This window comes from Neoarius graeffei, chromosome 20 (assembly GCF_027579695.1).
Source record: "Neoarius graeffei isolate fNeoGra1 chromosome 20, fNeoGra1.pri, whole genome shotgun sequence".
Lineage (NCBI taxonomy): Eukaryota > Metazoa > Chordata > Actinopteri > Siluriformes > Ariidae > Neoarius > Neoarius graeffei.
In genome coordinates, this window is record NC_083588.1 from 12024262 (window position 1) to 12050571 (window position 26310).

At 41.0% G+C, this 26310-nt stretch overlaps 1 protein-coding gene across 2 annotated transcripts in view; it reads left to right on the forward strand.

The window, feature by feature from the left end:
* rab28 (RAB28, member RAS oncogene family) overlaps nt 1-26310 on the forward strand; it is a 53373-nt gene that overhangs the window by 15087 nt on the left and 11976 nt on the right. For both annotated transcript variants that reach the window (XM_060902512.1, XM_060902513.1), the window contains exons 3-4: nt 10242-10330; nt 10764-10893. In XM_060902512.1, the coding sequence (XP_060758495.1) occupies nt 10242-10330; nt 10764-10893 (219 nt within the window). The remainder of the gene's footprint in view (nt 1-10241; nt 10331-10763; nt 10894-26310) is intronic.

Genomic DNA, 26310 nt, shown 5'->3' on the forward strand with positions numbered 1-26310 from the left:
AAATTCTAACAGCGAGCTGAGCCACTATTTTGAATCCTCGTTCATGGCTGTAATGCAAATGGCTTCCTCCTCGGTATACAAGTGCACTTCCATGGCAGGAAAAAAACTACATTTTGCCGCCTATGCAGTCCCCTATTTATACAAAATTGAGTCATTCAGGATTCAGCCATGTTTTTGCTCGGCGTTAGCAAGTTACAGGTTTTTAGCTTTCTCCTGAAATGTTTTCTTTTATTTCTTCTTCCTCAGGGTAGTAAAACTCGCTTTCGCTGTGAACACTGTCGTTATCGCGATCCATGCTGTAAAATTAATGCTGTTCTCCTGAGAAATGCTGGCAAAAAATTATAAGATTTTTGATAATCTTATAAATAAATCTTATAAAAAAAAAGATAAATGTTGACAAAAATTGCTACTATGTTTGTTGTTGTGAACGAGCGAGTCGCCAGAGGTCCATAACCGGGGTCCGTACCGTAGGATACGGACCCGCTCGCCAGCCAGTCAGAACGCAGGATTTGGACCGTGAAAAAAATAAAATGAATTATTCTTTAATAAATCAAAAAACTTCAGAACATGCTGTTATCAGCAAATAATGAACTTGTGGGTAACATCACACCACTTTGTCGTTTACTTGTGCGCATCCTACTTTCATAAAATTTGATGGAATATCTTTACAGACACGATTTTCTTTCTTTCTTTCTTTCTTTCTTTCTTTCTTTCTTTCTTTCTTTCTTTCTTTCTTTCTTTCTTTCTTTCTTTCTTTCTTTCTTTCTTTCTTTCTTTCTTTTTTTACGTTGTAACGTTGGATCTTTAAGTGAACAAGCCCATATTTTATACATACGTCACACCATATTTTACTGTTTTTCACTTTCAAAAACATCCATCTGAAAGGCTTTGTTTCTCATAATTTTACTTGTTTTGTGAAATACCACAACATTTGATTTTCAGGTCACTCTGAAAACTAGTTGAATAACTAGTGGATTGTACTTTCTGTTTAAAAAAAAATTATATAGTAAATGTTTTATTACAATATATCCATGTACCATTAAGTCACAGCATTTTCCCCATCTAAACCAACGATAATAACGTTTCATAGCTCCTGTTGGATTTATTTATTCACCATATTTGTGGCGTTTGAGCCGCCTGTCACGTTTATTGGCCGTCTTCTGAATGCCCGAATTCATAAATTGATCGAGACAGAGTGTGTATTTTTCATGACAGTGGCGCAGAGAAATGTCTCCGACGTGCTGAACGCACCGCATTTATTTTCCGCGCCGTTCCCATGCAGGCCGAAGAGAGCGACGAGGACTTTTTGTTTTTGTTTTCACGCTCCCGTGCACCATAACTCAGCCGTGTGTGTCTGTGTGTGTTCTCTTTTTTTTTAGCAGATGGAATTTGCTCACCGTAAAGGCTGGAGTTGTGTATGTGTGGGGTAATTATGGAGCGTTTGTGTCTCTGTATGAGCCAGTGAGATGAACACACTTGATGGTGTGTTACGGCGGGTGGACGTGTGTGTGATGTGTAGTCTGGAAGAAGTGAGCCGTGAGACGGTACTCTCCGTTACGCCATTTCATTTTTGCTAAAATTGTACATTTTGATTAATATTACAGTCACAAACCTTGTGTGTCTTTTATTTGTTGTTGTGTGTGTGTGTGTGTGTGTGTGGTGTTTTTTTTTTTTTTTAACGAAAGCAATGGAATTTTGTTGGTAATGACGTGTTTTACGGCAGCTGACCAATCAGCACTCAGTTTGTTTGCACTCAGTGGAATTGCCCTCAATATAAACTCACGCAAGAGTTTACACAGTCTTTACACTTCGTTCTTGCTGTTTTCTTTCATTATTGAGACAATTTTATAGCGTGGTGCTATGACACCACCCCATCGTTGATTATTTTCTCTCTCTCGACTGAGTTGCAGTGTGAAGTTCTCAGTGTCACCGTACGCGATGAAGTGGAGTGTGGAGGAGGAGAGAAAAAAATCGAGAGGCGAAAGAAATGTCCGACACTTTGTCCTTTTCTCGTCCTTTTCACAAACAATACACATCCATTCATTCACAAAAGTCTTTCGTACTTTGTAGTTAAATTGCTGTATTTTTCTGAACGCCACATATATTTTTCTCCTGTAGGGGCTCGGGCAGAGATCAGCAAGCACAAATATAAATACAGAGAGGGAGAGAGAGACGGTTGAAGAGTGTACAGTGTCAAAATAAGTTTATTCTATATGGCCACCAGACATTTCTAGATGATTTTTATACCCCTGCTCCGAAGGAGTGGGCGGTGTACTGGTTTACCTCTGTCCGTATTTCCGTCCATCCGAAACACCCTTTTTCTCAGCAACCACAATTGGTACCAAATTTCACCGTAGGGTTCTATACCGTGTATACCGTACACATCGACTTCCTGTTTACCGACTGAATGTATTTATGAAACACAACCTTTCTCGGCAACTACGAATCACAATGGCTTGATATTTGGTACCGAGCTTCAGCTTGGGGTTCTGTACCGCGTGTACCATTTTCAAGTCTGTCCCACATCGACTTCCTGTTTACCGACTGAACATATTTGGGTCCGTCTCAGAAACTGGTCTCTCATTTGGGACATTATGGCCAAAAAATAAATTTTCTAATTTTACGATTTTTTTTTTGCATTTACCGAACACTCAATGTTTCTTTTGTCATGTTTAATAAGAATAAAGATAGTATCTTGCTTTATCTGGCCTCCACTGTGGAACATTTATTTGATTACAATTCAAATGCTTTTGTAAAATTGATTTACATATAAAATAACTCCATCATGAAGAATTAAAGCCCCTCCTTCACAGATGAGTGAAAATATTGAATAAATTTCCTCTTTTTGATTGCTTGGGTTAAAAATGGCAAGTTATGATGACTGAATTGATTATTCACTTAAATATGAATATGATGATACATTTTGGGTATTCGATATGGCGAAATAGGACACAATGGAAAAATCAAGAACACACCGGAAAGATGAGAATAACGGCGGTGGTAAAAGAACAGCGACTGTACCGGCTGAAGGTCGCGCGGGACTCTGCTGCGGCGCACGAGCAACGGGACATCACTACCGCACCGGACAGAGCGCGAGGCGGGGGCGGGGCAAAATGACTGGCCGTAGATTCTATCAAAAGTTCCATCTAAATTGACCATGGTTGCAAAATATTGGCCAAAAATACGCAAACACTACGAAATATGAAAATAAGACGAAAAAGAAACATTCTATTGCCTTATACTGCAAGACTAAAACAAAATAAAACTGTAAAAACTCACCTTTTCAGCGATGACGTCTGAACAGATCACCCACGTAACAGAAAGCCCGCAAATGGAAGCACGATCAACTTCTAACTGTTGGAGTGGAAAATTCCATTCTACACATGCAAATTGTTAATGTGTGTCCTTCCCTGCACACAAATAACACGCTACGGTAAAAAATAGACCACGACTCATTTTATAGCTCAGAAATTCATACAAGACCAGCTACCATCGTAACATATTCTGTAAGAAACATATTCTATACCTAAGTTTCAGCTTTCATTTTAAAAAAACAAAATCGCAGATTTATAACTAAATTTTTATATGGCGTAGTGATTTTAAGTTACTACTTTTGGTGAGGTAGTGACCTTGACCCTGAGGCTTTCCGTTTAGATCAAAACGCACGATCGTATTGGTTTTGGGTATGCGGAAAACGGAGTTACGACGGTGATCAAATATTTTGCATGATGTTTTATTACGGTTATGATTATTCTGTGAGCGCACCAATCCTTAGGTGTATAAAGTTACAACTTAAAATACAATTAGTGATAACTGTAGACTTTTCAGTGGACTACAACCTTTTTAAGCGAATGCGATGTAGTCAACCATTTATCATGTCCCAGATCAAGCCGCCATTTTTCCACAAATTTGCGGAATTTTTGCCAAATTCTGAATTCACATCGAAGATTTAGTTTTATCTGTATTTCTTTCATCATTTTATTTCAAATTAAAACCAACATCACTATTCAAACCTGTATAGTTTATTGAGTGTGAGTATATTGAGTAGGGAACCCCCACAATACCCAGTTTCTGAGACGGACCCATTTATGAAACACACAGGGTGGATTTACAAAATTTTCCTCACACTTTTCTCAGCAACTACATATCACAACTGCTTAATATTTGGTACCGAGCTTCAGCTTGGGGTTCTATACCGTGTCTACAGTTTTCAAGTCTGTCCCATATCGACTTCCTGTTTACTGACCAAACATATTTACGAAACCTATAGGGTGGATTTTGACGCGATTTCAAGAAGCAAAACGCGATTTCAAAATGACAGTTTACCAGGATGCTATTTGAAATCCCTGGGGAGAGACACTGCTCTTTACTTCCTTGTTTCAGGGTTAATTATTTGTTGAAGTCAACATTCATAATAAGTGTCCTATTCCTTCGATTGCTTGCATTCCGATATAAATGAGAGTGGAGGCATACGTAAGTGAGCAGTAGCTCACAGTTGATCTTGTTCATTCTGTTACACACAATGGCTTGGCACAGTTTCAACATTCAACGTTTGACAGTATTCATTCCATATTGAGTAAATAATTTAGAAATGGACAGCTTTAAATTTGGCAATTTTAACTGGGATAATATTTAGATCTGATTTTAGGTCTCTGGTTTAATTGTGGAACTTGATGTCATGGTAGTTCATTCAATGCGATTCTAAAATTTGTTTCTGGAACTATGGTTCGCTTTACCGTCGACATTTAAGTCAAGAATTTGATACGATTCGGTCATTAAAATGAAGAATGTTTACTCTTTACATACTGCACCTTTAATTTCTTTGGGAAGTGATTAAAAGTAAATCTTGGATGCTGATGAAATGAAATAAAGATGATTCTTGGTTTTAAGCTCAAACTCCAACTCATTTATTATTGTGATTTGATTTTGGAACTCACTTTAGATCAGGGATTCCCAAACCTTTTCGGCAAACAGCCTCAAATCGCCATTTTGAATTTTCTGTGATCCCAACCCACGACAAATCGACTTTTTTTTTTTTTCTTTTCAAATTTCAGATTTACAATTTAAAGCGAATATAACATTCGATCATTTTATTATCTCAGAAACATGTGCATCATAAGTGACTCCAAACCAAACAAATATTTCTTGTTAAAAGTTACCAGGCTAGCGAGAAGATACAGCTTTTCGAAACGCGTGTTTGAAAGGGCGTGCCTGTTTCCGCAGTCGCATCCGATACAGGATACACATGAACAATAACTAAGGATTTAAAACACGATCGGCGTGTTGATATTGGAAAATAATCCGCGCTGAGGTACTGTGATAGAACCTGACACGATGCACATCGAGGAGCCTGCTTTATACTGTTATAATCCATCTGGAGGATTAAAAAGTCACATCTGGTATAGTTGGAATACAGCGCCGACACATCCCTGTCTATCTGTTTTCCAAGTCAAATTGTAAAATGTTCTGCAATTTCATGCACGGCAGCTTTTAACAGACTGATGGTTCAAAAGTATTTGCTAATCGAGGCAATCCAAACACAGCTTTCGGTAGGTTTGAAGGCAGCATGAGAGGTTTATGTCGCATTTGAAAATTCAAACACTGACTGTAATAGGAAAAACTGGTTAGTGTTGGTACTCAATAACAGTCGAGATGAGAATTGGACGCAAGTCTGCAACTTGAGACAAAATAGCTACGTTTGATGTTGGCTGGACGGGGAAATTTGTCCATTTTATCACGGAATCCTGACACGAGTGTGACATGAGAGGATCGACTCCAATAGCATGTACGGTACGCTGATTGATTGAATGCCGCACCGAGGGATATTTTTAATATGTAAAATAAATGGAAATAAAATAAAAGAGGAGCTTGTGAATTTCTCGGCCTCTTTTGTGGGGTTGTGATGCCTGTTTCAGTTCGTCTGATTCTTAAATTGTCTTCAGTTTGATTTGAATTTGTTTGTAAAACGTGGTTCGTCTGATTCTCGAACTCTAGTTGATCTAATCGTGCTTGGTTTTGTTTCAGTTTCAGCACCATTGTGTGTTCAGGTACACTACCGTTCAAAAGTTTGGGGTCACCCAGACAATTTTGTGTTTTCCATGAAAAGTCACACTTTTATTTACCACCATAAGTTGTAAAATGAATAAAAAATATAGTCGAGACATTTTTCTGGCCATTTAATCGACCCCACAAATGTGATGCTCCAGAAACGCAATCTGCTCAAAGGAAGGTCAGTTTTATAGCTTCTCTAAAGAGCTCAACTGTTTTCAGCTGTGCTAACATGATTGTACAAGGGTTTTCTAATCATCCATTAGCCTTCTGAGGCAATGAGCAAACACATTGTACCATTAGAACACTGGAGTGAGAGTTGCTGGAAATGGGCCTCTATACACCTATGGAGATATTGCACCAAAAACCAGACATTTGCAGCTAGAATAGTCATTTACCACATTAGCAATGTATAGAGTGGATTTCTGATTAGTTTAAAGTGATCTTCATTGAAAAGAACAGTGCTTTTCTTTCAAAAATAAGGACATTTCAAAGTGACCCCAAACTTTTGAACGGTAGTGTACATGTACATGAAAGCTTGGTGCTTTCGATCAGTTATACAGAAGGAATAAAACGTGATGGGTACGCAGTTTTGGGGAAATAATCATTGTTAGCGTGGTGTGATGTGATACGACCTGACATGAAGCAGAGTTACTGCGACCAACATCGTCGATTCTTTTCCAGTAACAGCACATCGTGAAGTGTTTTATTCCTGTTATAAGTACAGAATTTTGGCAACACAAATAAATTTTTATTTGTTTAAGAACAACACATCGAAGCCATGGCTGAATAGTTCGAGAAGCAGCTTTGGAACCAAAAGGCTGCTGGTTTGATTCCCTGGACCGGCAGGAATGGCTGAAATGCCCTTGAGCAAGGCACCTAACCCCCAACTGCTTCCCAGGTTGCTCTGGGTATGTTTAGTTTATATTTCTCTTTGGTACAATTCTACAATTTCAGTCGGTTTAATTCTAAACTGTAAGGTGAACTTACTGTCAATTTAATTGGTCTGTTTCTCGAGCGCCAGTTGATTTTGAGTTTGGAAAGCTGGTTGTTTTTACTGTCGAATTCCCGTTAGTTTGATTTTTGTGGTTTGAGCTGGAGAAGATTTGTCCACGGTCATTTGGCTGCAGAAGTATTTCAAACGGCCGAGGCTCCTTCCTCTACCCGTAGCCTGCTGACTCCACACCGCACTCGCACACTTTTACTGCTGAGCCATCCAGCAGTAAAAACTATATCACTATAATCATGCGCTGTGCTGTGTTTAGCCTATATAACTGTCCATCCGCCTGGATTATTTTTCCACATACGGATTTTTTTGTGTTTTACAAATCCTTCAGAATGGAAACTTAAAGCACTTGGTATATGCAACATCACACACAAAAAAAAAAATAATATCAGTGATATCAGATTTAGTTTTACAGCTTTACAACTCTGGAATGATGTTTTAGTCAAAATGAAATGAGGAAATGTGTCCAGGATATCAATCATAAAATGAGTAAATGCAGCAATAAATATATACATGAGTCAATAAATAAACAATACTGAACTCCTTGTTCTATCCATCCATTATCGAATGCGTCTTATCGAATGAGTCATAAGGGAAGCTGGAGCCAATCCCAGCTGGAACACAAGATTATAAAATATTTTTTCATCATACTCATTTTCACAATCGTGCAATAACAGGAACATCATTACGTTTAATTTTGTATTTCGTAATAATTTATTGATCGATTTATGTTTACCAGGTTTTTAATAGCAGGTTATTTTTTTAAAGACGACTTTCATTTTAGAACGAGACCTTTATTTCATACTGACGACACATTTATTTAATAATGACACATTTATTTCAGAATGACACATGACACTGATTTCATGATGACACATTTATTTCATAATGACGTTTATTTAATGACATTTTTCACAGTGACACATTTCATGACTCATTTTACATTTCTTTCATCATGACACATTTCATAATGCCATATTTATGTCAGAATGACACATTTATTTAATGACATTTGTTTCATCATGGCACATTTTAATAACCTTTTATTTCAGAATAACACAATTGTTTCATAATGACACATTTTTCATAATGACACCTTTATTTCAAAATGACACATTTATTTAATGACATTTGTTTCATCATGACACATTTTATTGAATAACATTTCTTTCCGAATAAAACATTTATTTAATGACATTTGTTTCATCATGACCCATTTAATAACATTTATTTCAGAATAACACAATTATTTCATAATGACACATTTTTCATAATGACACCTTTATTTCAAAATGACAAATTTATTTAATGACATTTGTTTCATCATGACACATTTTATTGAATAACATTTCTTTCCGAATAAAACATTTCTTTAATGACATTTGTTTCATCATGACCCATTTAATAACATTTATTTCAGAATAACACAATTATTTCATAATGACACATTTTTCATAATGACACCTTTATTTCAAAATGACAAATTTATTTAATGACATTTGTTTCATCATGACACATTTTATTGAATAACATTTCTTTCCGAATAAAACATTTCTTTAATGACATTTGTTTCATCATGACCCATTTAATAACATTTATTTCAGAATAACACAATTGTTTCATAATGACACATTTTTCATAATGACACCTTTATTTCAAAATGACAAATTTATTTAATGACATTTGTTTCATCATGACACATTTTATTGAATAACATTTCTTTCCGAATAAAACATTTATTTAATGACATTTGTTTCATCATGACCCATTTAATAACATTTATTTCAGAATAACACAATTATTTCATAATGACACATTTATTTAAAAACCTGTATTTCAGAATAACACAATTTTCATAATGACACATTTATTTCATGACATTTGTTTCATAATGACACGTTCATTTCATCATGACATTTATTTCAAAATGACCCATTTATTCCACAAAAATATATCTATAATAATGACATTTGTTTCATCTTGACATTTAATAACACTTTTTTAAAAATAATGCCATTTATTTCATAATAGCATATTTCACAGAGGCACATTTATTTCATAACATTTCTTTCACAGTGACTTATTTCATAACGGCATTTCGTAACCTCACAATCATTTCATCATGACCTTTTATTTCAAAACGCATATTTAAGAATGGCACATATTTGTTTCTGAATGACGCGTTTATTTCAGAACTTCACATTTATTCCACGCTTGTACTCTTTCAGTCAACACAAATAGGTCTGCACCGATATAGTAATTGGCCGATCCTTTGCTTTGGCTCGTTTTGTGCATCTCGATACACGTTTGAGAATAAAATTTGTTGAGAACAGCCATCGATGCAGCGCAGTATGATTTAAAGTGTTGGCTTTTGATACTCTTTCATTAGCTTCAAAGAGGTCGAGTTGACGAATGATAAGCTGTGCTTCCTTCAATCGAACTGACCGGTAGAAAGATTGCACATATATGTATGTATGTGTGTGTGTATATATATATATATATATATATATATATATATATATATATATAATGAGTGATTCCACGCTTATGGGTACTGAAATGGGGACATGAACTTATTTTTAAAAATTCACCTAAAACCATTTCTTTTTTTACCATCAGGTCACAAAACATGTAATCTTTAATGAATGATATGTTAAAAGATAACTTTAATTTTCTGAGATGTAATAAAAACATATTTATATGCCAAAGTCAAGCCTATGAGTTCCAAAATGATGTGTTACATTACTTCTGTTACGATTGTCCATCTCGCGTCTGTTACAAATTAATTACAATCTAGCTATATACCATGTTAATCTTATTGAAAGAATGTGTATGTTTATTCTACTACACATGTTTATTAATTATATTTGCTAAAACATCACCTTCCTATGTTTCAAAAAGTAATTCTACATTGTTAAAATTGAGAATATATATGTCCACAACACTTCTGTTACGTTCTGACTTTGGCATATAAATATGTTTTTATTACATCTCAGAAAATTAAAGTTATCTTTTAACGTATCATTCATTAAAGATTACATGTTTTGTGACCTGATGGTAAAAAAAGAAATGGTTTTAGGTGAATTTTTAAAAATAAGTTCATGTCCCCATTTCAGTACCCATAAGCGTGGAATCACTCATATAAATAAAATCTCACTGTGTTTATTATTGTCGTGTTCTCTTACAGGGAACCTGAATGTGACTCTGCAGGTGTGGGACATTGGAGGTCAAACGATTGGAGGAAACATGTTGGATAAGTATATCTACGGAGCTCATGTACGTGAACACACACATGCACTTATGACACAGGCTGTTGTAAAGCACGGTGTACGTTATTATGTGTGTGTACCGTATGCGTGCGTGTGTATGTGTGTGTTGGACAGAATGGATGACATCATTGCCAAAGCTCTATTGCCTTTAAATTGAAACAGCATTCAGCTTTTTATTGACTGTATTAATATTTGGAGGGAATGAATAAAGCTTCTGTGTGCAGGGTGATGTATTTGTCATATTATTGCATCTAGCAGTAATTCATAAAGTTATTATGAAAATTAATAAAGCATGGCTGGAGCATGTGGCGAACAGCGAGTGATATATATGCAGTTAATATCTTATATTGTATGTCCTGAATAAGGGAAGGTGTGTTATTATTGACGTGTGTGTGTGTGTGTGTGTGTGTGTGTGTGTGTGTGTGTGTGTGTGTGTGCAGGGTGTCTTACTGGTGTATGACATCACCAACTCTCAGAGTTTTGAGAATCTCGAAGACTGGTATGGTGCAGTGAAAAAAGCACATGAGGAGTCAGACACGCAACCTGTTATTGCACTGGTGGGCAACAAGAGTGAGTGCACACACACACGTTTTACTATTCTTCCAGTGACCTCACCCTAACCTCAGTTATAGGAAGTGTTTTGGCTTATTTTTGTCATTCAAACATATTTTTCCTGAGGACCAGGAAATTGTCCCCCCACACACACGCACGCATATACATGCACACACATGATCTACACTAAGGCTACAACTAGGGCCATCCTTAAAAAAAAATCCGTTTCCTGTCCACCGGGTGAGCAAAAAAAATTTCAGTCGGGACAGTGGAATTTATTTTTTTATTATTTTATATATATATATATATATATATATATATATATATATATATATATATATATATGGATGGATAAGAAATCGCAATGCTGTGTTTGCTTTTTCTTTCAGTACTTTTTTATTACAAAAGCAGACACATTTAATAAAATGACGGTTTAATCAACTGAAGCTTGTACAAAAACTTTAAGTTAGCATTTTAAATGCTGACTGCAACATTTGCAAAACTTTTACAAAGGTACTTAAAATGCCCGACACACGGACTTTTTGTAGTTCTAAATCGAGCGTTAGGCCTAGTTCGGATGAAATTACACTATTAAAATGATCACTGAATGATTTGTTTTTCTGAATCTTTACTAGTTTGTTGTTCACTAGAATACCATTTTGCGATTTCACACTTAAGCAAAATTTAAAACTCCGGATCTGCTTCCTTCATGGTGGCTGCCATTTTTTTGTGCCGCACGGCGCATGCGCAGAGCTGATTCAGTTCAGAGTGCGCGCGCACTCGGCGGAGGCAGTAGTGTGTCGGAGGGGACAGAAGCAGAGATCACGCTTATTTTGTCTCCGGTAAACCAGTCTTCTCTCGTTCAATTACGTGCTGGCATCAAAAGACACTGTTGGTTGTAAATGAACCCAAACTGAGTCGTTGGAGTGTATTTTCATGCACAAATGGAGAAATGTTCGCTGAGTGTTTAGCTAATTGTGTAGCCACCATTGCAGACCGTTGTCGTTGTTAATTCATAGCATGCTCAGCTGCGTGAATGTGTCATGCACCGAAAATAAGAGATTTACAAGCCAGGAACGTCTCATGATGCAATACGCAAGAAAAGAAAGAAGATTTACTGCCATTTTATTTTGTATTTGAGTAAAGTGAATAAATAAATGGTCTGTGGAAAATACATTTAATCCTGGGAACTGCGTGCACAGGAGTTTATTTTGTGTTTACTCCCCCCCCTCCCCCGGCTGGCTACTTATTTGTCATGGCTGGCTAGTATGAGCCTTAGTGGAAAGCCCTGAGAATGCGTAAATGTCAAGTTCGATTTTAGATTTACGAACCCGAAAAAAATGTCGAAAAACCGGCGTTAAAAAAAAAATTTCAACCGCACAAACGACACTCACCCGGCCGGTGGACCGGAAACAGAACATTTTTAATAATGGCCTAGCAGTTGTTTTATTTATTGATTTTAATCAATTTATCTAACGATTATTTTTTGATTATCTGATTAATCATTTGGTTAAATTACCAATAAAAAAATAACCTTAACTTCCGTCGTTACTTTTTCAGCTCATCAGAATAAAATCTGACATATTTTAACATGAAATCGATGAATGAAGGAATCTTTTCAAACTTTAACTTTTACTTAATCATTTCACTTCTTCATCACAAAAGGTAAGATTTATGTAATTAGGAAGGTTTTTTTTTTTTAAAACTATATCATGCCATTAATTACTATCGATAATTGTGGCTGGTGCCGATTGCTTCCACTAATTTATAGCGTAACGTTAATCGACATCTACGTCGTTTCGTTCGATAGGTCTTTGTACACAAAACCAAACTGCTTCCAACATGCAAATCTGCTTGAAAGCGGCGTTGACACACTCGCACACGAGCGTCTGCTCGAGGGAGTCTTGGTTGAGTTCCTGTCTGCAACACACCAGATAAGGACGCAACAAGGGCTCCCAGGCACTGATACCAACCAACAATCAGACAAAACTCACGGTAATAAATACTTCCGCTGCTGGCTCAGCATTCTTTCTTTCAAGATATTCGTGCATAGCAGTTGTGTTACGCCATTTCAGTGCGACAAAGCATACAAGAGCAGCATTTCTTATGCCGCTTTTTAAGGAATTCGCACACTGTGAAAGGATAATCACTAGGTCCGGCCTTTTTGGGATAAAGTTTCCTTTTCAGCATGCCCGGGAGCAGGAGCCGCGGCAAGTGGGGACGACGAACGATGGCAATTTTTTTTCCCCCCATTTTTAATGAACAACTCATCACTCTCTGCATCAAATTAAATCCACTCTTGGAGTCCTTGGAGATTTCCACCCTGTGTCGTTATATATAATATTGTAATTATTCAAAATATAATTGTGTGTGTTATAATACAATATAAATAGTGTGTTATACAATATTCTTGTGTAAAATGTGTGTGTGTGTGGGTGGGTTCGAGAGAGAGAGAGAGAGAGAGAGAGAGAAAGACGTATATATGCTTGCCTTAGCTGTCAGCATTTTATAATCTTCTTCATTTATGTGTCTATGAGGAGCAGTAAGTCATCCGGCTCTCTGCGTGCACACACACACACACACACACACACACACTGGTTGCTGGCATTCCCAGGCATGCCTGCTCCCTCTCTTTCCCTCACTCTTGTTTTGGCGACTTTAATGGGTTCAGTTCTCTTAACCTTTCCTCATTGCTCTCTGTCACACATGCACAGACTGACTCTCGACTCTAAAACACTCTATGGGAAACATGGATCATTGTCGGGCCAAACAAATAGGTGTGTGTGTGTTGGCCAGTCCATATTGAATGCCCCTCTGTGTGCGTAGAAAGCTCTGGTTATTTTTCCTGGACTCCATCTTTCTTTCTGTCTTTCTTTCTTTCTTTCTCTGATTATAACTGTGCCCTTCTCTCATTTTTATCATTTATCTCTCTGCCTCTGTGTCTGTCTGTCTGTCTGTCTGTCTGTGTATCTTCCATGTCTCTCTAGCTGTGCTTTCTTTCTGTCTTTCTCATATCTGCCTGAATGTGACTGCACTTACAGAAAAAATGGGCGTGTATACGCTTCAGAGCAGCCAATCACAGACGAGTGTCTGAGTCATTTGACTTTGATAGCACATCTGACAGCGGAGAGTCCGTGTGTGTGTGTGTGTGTGTGTGTGTGTGTGTCCTGGCTGGTCCGTTAAGGTAAATATTGGTGCACATGGGTGCCGTGGAGATCGACTTGTGTGGTACGACATGGGCCATTACACCTATCTCACACACACACACACACACACACACACACACACACACACACACACACACACACACACACTCTCTTGGTCTCTCTCTCTTGGTCTCTCGCTCTCTCTTTCTCTGTTGTCATAACCGACCACACATTGCCCCATTTCAAAACACCTGTGTCACAAATCATTTTTCGATGGCTGTGTTTTGTTCATGACTGTGCCCTACTTCCTGAAAAGGTTGCACCCTTTATCGTAAAGTGGCTTGAAAGCAGCCATTCGGTTGCAGTGCGTACTGATTTTTATTTTTTATTTTTCCAAACCTGTTTAACTGACACACAGTTGCAGACATTTATGAGTGTGTCTTCCACCTGATTCTATCAAGTAGACTAATTTAAAAACACAAACGTAGCACAGGTTCCAATATGGGGCGGCACGGTGGTGTAGTGGTTAGCGCTGTCGCCTCACAGCAAGAAGGTCCGGGTTCGAGCCCCGTGGCCGGCGAGGGCCTTTCTGTGCGGAGTTTGCATGTTCTCCCCGTGTCCGCGTGGGTTTCCTCCGGGTGCTCCGGTTTCCCCGACAGTCCAAAGACATGCAGGTTAGGTTAACTGGTGACTCTAAATTGACCGTAGGTGTGAATGTGAGTGTGAATGGTTGTCTGTGTCTATGTGTCAGCCCTGTGATGACCTGGCGACTTGTCCAGGGTGTACCCCGCCTTTCGCCCGTAGTCAGCTGGGATAGGCTCCAGCTTGCCTGCGACCCTGTAGAAGGATAAAGCGGCTCGAGATAATGAGAATGAGGTTCCAGTATGGCTGCAAACACCGATCCGGTTCTGCAGTCAAAAATCGATTCATACGTCAGTCAGCTTACACTCCCCGGTTCATTATGTATTAAATCAAAACTTTGAAACTACCTAATTTCAAAAACTTGATTTAAAAACCGTCATTTTAATTCACAGATAAAGAGCCTACGGTGAGAGATGCAACCTGTAATACTAACTTTAGAAGATTATTTCAGAGCTCACGACCCCACTGATCAAATGGAATAACCAAAGCAATCGGTTACTTGGTTTGCACGGACACGTGCACCGATAGTGCCAAAGAACATGCTGGATTCAGACACATGATGGCTCCACTGGAACCCAGATGCATAATATCGATTCATTTTCGGAAAACACGTATCCCCTGCGCTGACTTAAGAATAATAATTTGTAGAGAGGAAATTTGAAGAAATGTTTTGTATTTCTGGTTCCTTACAGTCAAACCTAGGACATAGTACAACGGTATATTCAGGCAGTTGGCAGTTGTTGGTTTAAAAAAAACAAAAAACCACATCGCTGAGGGAGGGGGTAAAATCCTGAGGAAATAAAACTCCGAGATTAACCTTTTAAATTTATGAGAAAAGATGCGGATATTCTCTGAGATTATAAAGTCATAAATTTGCAAGGGGAAGAATTCCAAGATTAAAAAATCCTAAATTTATGGGAGAAAAAAAACAACAACAAAAAAAATCACATGATCCCTGGCTGCAGTGCATTCTGGGAAATGTAGTTGACAGTCTCCGAGTGCTTTTTACCTTTATTTATTTGTTTATTTTTTAATCGTGCAATCAAGAAGGAACGAGTGCATTTCTTGAAACTCTCGGCTCAGCCGTGGAGTCTGGTGTGTGATGACGTTGATCCAGCCTTGCAAAGCTATCTGGTTCCTTGATGGAAAAAAGAAAAACCCACTATCCCCCCCCCCCCCCCCCCCCCAATTATATTCTCATAAATTTGCGACTTTTAATCTAAAAAATTCTGACTTTTTTTTTTCTTAACACGTTTCTGACTGGGCGGCACGGTGGTGTAGTGGTTAGCGCTGTCGTCTCACAGCAAGAAGGTCCTGGGTTCGAGCCCCATGGCCGGCGAGGGCCTTTCTGTGTGGAGTTTGGAGTTCACGTCAGAAATTAACGTGAATGTTCATTTCCCGTTGCAGCAGCGCCACACTGAAATGCAATCACTGTCCAATCACAGCCCGAAGCTTGGACACGGCTGTAACCCAGAAGTAAATAACTATAAATGGTGTTCTTGGACATGAACAGTGATGTCTCTTGGAAAGTGATGCCTTCACCCAGGAGTCCAGTGTCAGTCTGTGATTGGACAGTGACTGCATTTCAGTGCAGCGTCACAGCAACACAGTGATGAAACTGAAATGCAGAAATGCAACACGACATGGAATTTACATTTGTTTGATTGTTATTTTTCACTTCCAAGATAACACAGGGCAGCACGGTGGTGTAGTGGTTAGCGCTGTCGCCTCACAGCAAGAAGGTCCGGGTTCGAGCCCCGGGGCCGGCGAGGGCCTTTCTGTGAGGAGTTTGCATGTTCTCCCCGTGTCTGCGTGGGTTTCCTCCGGGTGCTCCGGTTTCCCCCACAGTCCAAAGACATGCAGGTTAGGTTAACTGGTGACTCTAAATTGACCGTAGGTGTGAATGTGAGTGTGAATGGTTGTCTGTGTCTATGTGTCAGCCCTGTGATGACCTGGCGACTTGTCCAGGGTGTACCCCGCCTTTCGCCCGTAGTCAGCTGGGATAGGCTCCAGGTTGCCTGTGACCCTGTAGAAGGATAAAGCGGCTAGAGATAATGAGATGAGATGAGACGTTTCTGACTTTAAAACCTCAGAGAATACCCAAGGTTTTTTTTTTTCCTCGTAAATTTATGACTTTAATCTCAGAAATTCTGAGATTTTTTTTCTTAGAATATTATCTCCTGCCTCAGTTCCACATTTCATTTTTTTAAACCTACAATGGCCTGAATATGCCCTCATAACATACAGTATCAATACATGTTAAATTTAACTGAACTGAATCTGACTGGATCGGACCTGAATCAAATCTTATGGTGCTGATCTGAATCGTACTGCATTAAAGAATGTTCTTGGTTTTTTTTGGTCTTTGTTTTGTATACTTGCGTATCAAGATGCGCATCATATCATCTGAAAGCGGGAGATTCGCACCCAAGTTGACATGTGCATCGATGGTAAAATGGGCAGAAAGAGAACTAAGTAAAGACAGTGAGACAGTTTTCAAATGGAAGAAAACTGAGAAACAGAAAGTGAGACAGATGAGAAGAAAATAAATAAGGAAGTAATAAATAAAGCTAAGAGAAATGTAGGGAGGGAAATAAGACAGGAAAAAACAAAGAAAGTGAGTAAGAGAATGTATTTTAAATTAAATCATATTTGAATTATAAGGTTTATCTCAGGTTATATTCATGGCCACTTGGTTCTGAAAGAGTGATATTGTTACAGAAACACTGATATCTCATGATGTATGTCTGTCTATCTGTCTTTCTTTCTGTCTTTCTTTCTGAGGGGTGTGTGTGTGGTCCACTGCAGTCTCTTCAGCACTGGGGTTTTTGTTGGCTTTCATAAGTCCTTGGAGCCCATAAAGTCTTGCAGCCATAACCTGGGCCCCTACACACACACACACACACACACACACACACACACACACACACACACACACACACCATTGCCAGTGAGATTATTTGAATAGAGCTGTTTTTGAGTTGCATTGTTGGCTTCATTGCAGGTGTTTTTGCATGTGTTAAGGCACAAGTTTAATTGTGTGTGCGTATGTACAAGTATGTACGACCATGTGTGTGTGTGTGCGCGTGTGTGTGTCCTGTGCCGTCTTGGAATGGAAAGACGATCCTGCGATGTATGAGCTGTTGACAGAACACTTTTGACCATCAGGAAACCTGTAGTCCCAGTGTGCTCACACACACATACAAATTGCCTGTGTATCCAGTAATCTAACACACAGAAGTGACCTGGACTACACATAAAGTCTACAAAGAGTATTCTTTCTTGGTCACCCGCACACAGTGAGCATAAACCCTCTACAGCATTCGTGAGCTGAGTAACCACTAATGCGACAGCAGCTCGTTCAAGATTTGGCCTATGTCCCCTGGTAAGGGAGTGGGTGGGCTGTGCCTGCTCTTGGGGCTGTACTCCCTATAATGGACTGGCTGTGGCCCCTCTTAGGCTGTGCTTCATCCAAAGGATGTTAGGGCTTTGCTCACTGTTAAGGCTGTGCTGACTCTTATAGATGTGTTCCTTGTAAGGTGTGGGCTGTGCCCCGTCTTAGGGCTGTGCCCCGTCTTAAAGCTCTGCCGACTCTTTGGGCAGTAATCCATGTTAGGGGCTGGATGTGCCCTCTCTTAGGGTTCTGACCACTCTTAGGCCTGTGCTCCCTGTAAGGACTCGGGTATGCCCTCTCTTGGGGCTGCACTCCCTGTAAGGAATCAAGTATGCCTTCTCTTAGGGCTGTGCTCCCTATAAGGAGTCGGGTAATGTTCTGTCTTAGGGCTGTGCTCCCTGTAAGGAGTCAGGTAATGCCCTCTCTTAGGGCTGTGCTCCCTGTAAGGAATCAGGTAATGTCCTTCCTCAGGGCTGTGCTCCCTGTAAGGAATCAGGTAATGCCCTCGCTCAGGGCTGTGCTTCCTGTAAGGAGTCAGGTAATGCCCTCTCTTAGGGCTGTGCTCCCTGTAAGGAGTCGGGTATACCTTGTCTGAGGGCTGTGCTCCCTGTAAGCAGTTGGATATACCTTCTCTTATGGCTGTGCTCCCTGTAAGGAGTCAGGTATGCCCTATCTTAGGGCTGTATGCCCTGTAAGGAGTCGGGTGTATACCCTCTGTTATGGCTGTGCTCCCTGTAAGGAGTCGGCTATACCCTCTCTTATGGCTGTGCTCCCTGTAAGGAGTCGGCTATGCCCTCTCTTATGGCTGTGCTCCCCGTAAGGAGTCGGGTATGCCCTCTCTTATGGCTGTGCTCCCCGCAAGGAGTCGGGTATGCCCTCTCTTATGGCTGTGCTCCCCGCAAGGAGTCGGGTATGCCCTCTGTTATGGCTGTGCTCCCTGTAAGGAGTCGGGTATGCCCTCTCTTATGGCTGTGCTCCCCGTAAGGAGTCGGGTATGCCCTCTCTTATGGCTGTGCTCCCTGTAAGGAGTCGGGTATGCCCTCTCTTATGGCTGTGCTCCCCGTAAGGAGTCGGGTATGCCCTCTCTTATGGCTGTGCTCCCTGTAAGGAGTCGGGTATGCCCTCTCTTATGGCTGTGCTCCCCGCAAGGAGTCGGGTATGCCCTCTGTTATGGCTGTGCTCCCTGTAAGGAGCCGGGCATGCCCCTTCTTTGGACTGGGCTCCCTATAAGGGGTATTCCCCTTGTAAGTTTTGCCACTTATAGGGGCAGAATTTTATTTTGCATTTGCATTATCTTCAATCTCAGGCTTGAAAATCTTTAAGCCTTTTTAAGGTTTAATTTTCAGTCACATCTGATCAGGAAAGTAAACATGCTTTAACATGCATTAATTTATTCTGTGTTCCATCACTCTTTGTCCGAATTGTCTGAATGAATGTATTTAACTCAGAAAGCTGAGGTTATTGTGTGCCACTATTGACACTGAATTGTTCATTCAGTTTTCTTTCTGTTCATTAATTAATATCAGCCATTAGTTTGTCATTTATATCTAAACGTGAAAAACAGTGTAAAAAAAAGTTTGCTTCAGGTTTGCCATGAATCTTGGACGGACACACACACACACACACACACACACACACACACACACACACACACACACACACAATAAACAGTCTGCTGCCTGTCTTAGCTCACTCTCCTTCAGACACACACCCGACTCCAGCACTGAATGGCCAAACGGTGTGACAGAAGGAAGGAGAAGCAGTGTGTACGTTTCTATCTTCTTATGCGTCTCTCTCTCTCTCACACACACACACACACACACACACACACACACACACACACTATGGGATTGGGCAGCTGTCCTAACACCACTCCAGTCTGCTTTATGAGCTGTGCTCGTGTCATTTATGAAGCGGCATTTTTTTTTCATATTTCTTGTGAAGTCATTTAATAGACGTTTAATAATTCAGTAAAGAGGCAGTCAATGTCCAGAGCGATTAGCATCAGTGCACCAAAATTTTCCACATGCTTACACAAGCCAACGACTTCCTGAACAAACTGAGCACTTCCTGACCTTAACTCTAAATTTAACTCTCAGTCCTATCCAGTTCTTCAGACCAGTGCTAAGATTCAAAAACGCTCTCCTTGATTTTCATAGCGAGTTCATGGCTCATTAGTGAGCGTTTAAAAATCTTCACCCATTTTAAGGATCTGTTCAAAATGCTAGAACTCTAAGAATCATTTTTAACAGTACTTGAAGTCAAGTAGCTGAGGGACATGTTACCGCAAATGTTTTTTGGGAATTAAGTTTCTCAATCGGTCTCCATATTCGAGCCCTGTATACCTGATCATTATATATGGACACAGTGCTGTGAAACCACTTGGCCACCATACAGGCCACTTCTGCCAACCACTTATCAAGGTATTTATAGATGAATAGTCACCACATAGTCAGTTCTAGGCTGTAGGTGCATCCTGCAGAAGCTTGAGAAGGCTAGATGTTTGACAGCACCCTGAGCTTCACAGCATCTATTTGAACCACCTGCATTAAGCTGAATGGCAGTCTGAGGTCAGTCGTTCAGTCTGATTTACTAGAGAAGTTTAAAGTATGGCTGTACCAGCACGGTTGCTTTCCGAGAATTCCGTGGCCATTCCTATAATATGAGGTGCTGAACTTGACAGTCAAGCCATGGAGAGAAACGTCAGTAACCACCTCCAGAGATGGATGGACTTGCACAAGTGTCAAAGTAGTATCACACTTGTGGGCATAACAAATTGCAACTAGCACTATGTTCTTTGTTTGAGGAGTTTAAAGTGACGAGAGCCAGACAGAGAGTGCATTATAAGAAGTCAAAAGTGGCCAGATCCAGAGATGAGGTGAAGACTGGGAGGAAGCGGAGAGCGGAGGAAGCTGTTCTGCAAATAGAACTGTTGATCTGGGGAAACAAGAAAAGAGAAGTGCCTGCTTAATACAGACGAAAGTAAGAGCAGAAATAGAAGAGGAAAATCCTGCGAGATGGCATCAATGAAGCAACAGGACACCTGGACAAGATCAGAAAATGCCCTGGAAAGGAAGGTGAGTTGTAGAAAGCTGAACCCTGCCAGGTCAAGTTCCTCATTCAGATGGAATGTGATATACTTCCAAGCCCATCAAGCCTTCACGCTCGGGGCAATATGTAGTCAACAGCTTGTCCAATGTGCTGTAAGCATGGAAACTTGGAGCATATCCTAAGTTGTTGTTCAGAGTTTCTAGGAGAAGGTATGCTACTGATGGCAAAATGGTCAGTTCCTGAAGGTCATCTCAGAAGCTATCAGTGCAGAAATTGGGCATGCAAGTCAGTCCCCACCCAGGATTCTAACTAGATCAAAATATCAGCGTAGTGGCACCAGTCATAACAGCCGGGGGTTCGGGGGCCGAAGACGGCCCCCGAAAGCTCATGGGTTCTCCATACTTGGAGATGCATTCTAGTGCATTATCTGGCACTTGCAGGCCTCCCTGAAAGTCACTATTTTTCGGTAATATTACTGAGATTTTTTTTTTTCCAAAAGTTGCTGTGATTTGTTTGTTTTTGATTGAAGACTTATTAATATTCAACTATATTGGTGACATATTTATGGAATAAGAATAAAACAACCAATTGATGTTCACCAAGCGTCAGCTTTATTTTCAGCTTCAGCCATTCAATTACAATACGTGACTATCCAGCTCTAACTTGTATCCTACCTTCCCCTTCTGACCGTTACTCTGATGGTTTCAATGTACCATGTTGCATCATAAAAAAAAACTGCTGGGGACCGGCACATATAACGTGCATGGTGTGTAAGCGCCTCTTAACATGGATGGCACTTTACCGCGAACACAGCATAAGGAAGGAGGTAAACCAGACGAGCATGATCAGTGACAGCCTCCACACGGAACTCCTCGGGCAGCTATGCACTGGACGCTTACGTGGACGGGGAGCAGACAGAGTATGTCCGAATGCAGAACATTGGCACGCCGCCACGTGAGGATAACAAGAGAAAATTAAACAAAAGACCACATTTTCAAGATTGACAAGTCTTTTTATGAGTAGAGCGGTAACTTTTTCCAGGCGTGTCAGCAATATTGTGGGCGTAGCAGTAAGGAAACATTGCGTATCAGGCTGATATGTTGAAAAGGCCTCGTGAGAACCCTGCCCACCATGAGCACCATCATCGTTAGTAGAGCTGGCAAGCAACAGTGACCCCAAGTGAAATCTGCAGGAATTCTGAGCTCTGTGATGCCCCTTTTCCACCAAAGCAGTTCCAGGGCTGGTTCGGGGCCAGTGCTTAGTTTGGAACCGGGTTTTCTGTTTCCACTGACAAAGAACTGGCTCTGGGGCCAGAAAAACCGGTTCCAGGCTAGCACCAACTCTCTGCTGGGCCAGAGGAAAGAACCGCTTACGTCAGCGGGCAGGGGGGGCGGAGTTGTTAAGACCAACAACAATAACAAGACCGCAGGCCGCGAAAGATCGCCATTTTTAAGCGACGAGAAGCAGCAGCTGTACAAACCCGAAGTCATCCATTATTATTGTTGTTGCTGCTGCTGCTGCTTCTTCCGTGTTGTTTTTGCTTCGATATTCGCGCCAAGGTTTATGCAAACGTAGCGACGTAACTGATGTATACAGCGACGTAACTGACGTATACAACGACGTAATGACGTGGCTTCCCTTAGCACCGCGAGCTATGGAAAAGCAAACTGGTTCTCAGCTGGCTCGCAAGTTGAACGAGTTGTGAACCAGCACCAGCACTGGCCCCGAACCAGCCCTGGAACTGATTTGGTGGAAAAGGGGTGTGAGAGACCCGTAGTTATTGTTAGAACTGAAGTTTACTTGCCATGTTGCCATGATAAACTACCACCATGAGAGTCATGTCCGAGTCCACCAAGCAGGTTGTCTTTCTGGAACGTACAGTCCCTTGGGAAGACCGGGGTGCGCTCAGCCTCAGCTGTGCCTCCTGGAAGAGGGTGTCTGATTTTGAAAGGCCCAAAGATTTCAGGTACATCACTGATGAAGTGCAATTGTACTTGGAGAAACTGAACAAACCCCTTTTGTTCAAACCTACTTAGAGTGTCTTTTGTACCTCAAGATCTTCTCCATTACGACGGAGTAAAATTCAAATGTAAGCAAGATCTTGTCTACTTGGCTTCATGGCAACTTCCTGTGCACTGAATGTAGTGTAGGTTTGGACAGGACTTGAATCTGATTCAGTAACAAAGTTCTAGGATTCCACTTAATCTAGGTGTCTAGGACTTTAAATTGGAGCCAGAGGACTTCGGTGTCCTCGAACGTGTTTGTACTCTGAAACTGTAGATACAGTGTTTTGAGCCACAGCACGATGAACCTAAGAGCAGCGTGCGAGTACTTTAGGTGTGTGTGAAGGAGACTGTGTGTATGTGCATGTGTTGTACTTCAGTCTGCAGACAGTGTCTGCGCTTTATCAGCCTAAATGGGCGCTGATGTGTGCTGATGGCTCTGTTAGCCGCTGTGTTTATAACTTCACGGAGCCACTTAAGAGCAGCGCAGCGCAAGGTCCATCCCCCCCCCTTATGCATTCTCGCTCTAATGGAACGACCTGGCTATTTAACGGCTGCTAGCTGGCGCTAAGGACCAGACACACACTTCCCCTCCCCTTCACACTCTGCTCTCTCGCATTATGAGGTCCTCCGAGTTTTATAAAAGCGTCTTAGCCCTCGCCATGAGCTTGGACCCCCATAACTCGACCCTTTTCCCCCTACGTGTGTGTGAGCGTGTGTTTGGGTTAAACAGTGTCGGTGGCTGTTAACGGTGTTATGTGAAGTTTATTTGCTCCGTTTAAACGTTCCAGCCTGACATTGCCACAAAGAGCGCTCTCTGTGCGCTCAGCTCTCGCTCTGTGTGTTCTGCAGGGTGCTGGAGGTTCATAAATTAATGAGCATTTTCATACACGCTCGTTTACGTGCGTTCAAGTCCCCTATGGCTTTTTCGGCATGTCAGTTGAACTTTGCCATGTGCCAACGCCACGCTTTCACGTCATGCATCTCGCCTAATCTTTTATCATGGTTTTAAAACCGTCGCCTTCAGATTTTTCCAAAATAAGGGACCTTATGTCCGAGTCACTCACTGTGGTATAGGGCCACACTGTATCAAACATGTAAAAATCTATTTCTGAAGATATGTATACACTTGTACAGAAAATAGTTTAAGGTGGTCTTTGGAACACCTTTAAACTATTTTTTCTGTTGTTCCACGATGAGGAAAAAAAAATGAATTGTATTTTTGAGGAATAAAATTATCAAGCGCTGATTATAACATACTGGTCCGGGCCATGATGGACAGCACAAGGTCCGCTAATACGGATGTGTTCGATTAAGTGGAGTTCTTTCTGTGTGCGAGAGAGAGAGAGAGAGAGACGCCACAATGGCGGTCATTAAAGTAAACATTTCCCGGTGAGAGGGACGAAGCATAGCCATCGTTCTTCTCGCCTCATAATCCGTCACGGATCCGTCTCTCTCTCTCTCTCTCACACACACACACTCACACTCAGCTTAGACACTGATGATGATTCGTCACATTATCTTTCGCACTCAGATGTAAACAGTTTATTTAGTGTTTGCTGGTCCATCCTGCTACATGGGCACGCTGACACTAGCTGAGCAGATCCAGACCTCCGGCAAGAGATCCACACACACTGATAACCCCGAAACACTACATTAATAACGCACACATACATTCAAACACACACGAGAGGAGGCAGATCTGCACTACAAGATCTCGACATGCTGATAACCCCTGATCATGGCATTAATAACACACACACACAGGATTAGCATTGTGCGTTTGCGAGTACTGGAGACAGGACTCGCTGGTCTAGATTAGATTAGAGGAGAAAAATGATCATCGGTACCGTCATGTACACAAAGCCTTAAGGAGTTGAGCTTGGACCGCGCTAGCTTTAACTCTTAACGCTAATGACCTTTCGTGACATCATGTTATCTTTTACCTCCACGAATAAGGTCCTGGATAGTCGGTGATATTCAGCAGTAGGAATGCAGCGATCTGATAGCGTCAAGAATCAGTGTGCAAGATCTAAATTTGAGTCCTTTAAGGCCCGGTCCCACTGGCTGATGGACACAAAACGTATGCAAAAAGGACACAGCGGACGAGCAAAATTTCGGGGGTGGCTCTATCCGTTTTCATCCGCTCCAGAAATGGACAAAATTGGTGAAAATTTGCGAAAACAGAACGGAAAAGAACGGACGTGGGTAGTATATAGCGGGGATGTTAAACGCATGTTCATAGGAAGCCTAGCGGATGGAAGTGGATGACAGCTCCGAAGGGGTTACCGGTGATAACTGAGAAGCGGACGCATAGCAGAAAGAGCGGATGCATAGCAGATGAAGGGGATGCATCACGTACGCCTAACGGAAACAAAGGGGATGTTGCGCGGATGTATATCGGATGCAGACCGTTGACTGCGCATGCGGGGGGTATGAATTGCGTCTGCTCCGCGGATATAAAGGGATGCAGCACACACGCCGTCAGCATAAAGCGGAAAGACGTGCTGGCGGCTACATCGAGAGATCCAGATGATTTTCTCCCCCTTTTTATACAAAATATCGATTGTCCGCTAGGTGTCCTTCTACATACTCTAGACATACTCCAGACATCCTAAATATACGAGATACATCCCAGATATAAACGCTTTGTCCGTTTTGAATACTTTATATACGAGATGCATACGCTTACATCCTTTCTATTTCCGTGCTACTAACGATGAATAGACGTTTCATGTACCTTATCTTTCCTCCCTCTTTCCGTTTTCAGCTGCAGCGGATGTGAGTTGCGAGGATGCCCAGAGGATGCAGAGAGGATACAGCAGACGTTTAACGGATGATAACGGACATGGAACGTTTGTTGCTCGTATATGTCGCGGATTTACATCGTACACGGCGGAAAGTTCATCCGTTCTAAAAGTTTTGTGCAGCTCAAAACTTTTTGCGCGGATGAAATCACAGTGGACGGATGCTCGATGGATAGAGCGTATGAAGCACGTATGCAATGAGTACACAACGGATGCGTAGCGTTTTCCAACGGATGGCAAAGATTTTTTTACGTTTTACATCCTCTTTGCATCCGTAAGAGCAGTGGGACCGGGCCTTTATCGCCACGCAACAAAGTGCAGGCAAAGGTAAGGAGTCTGAAACAGGAAGTCGATGGAAAATACCACATTCGCACATCCACATTTGTTCAGAC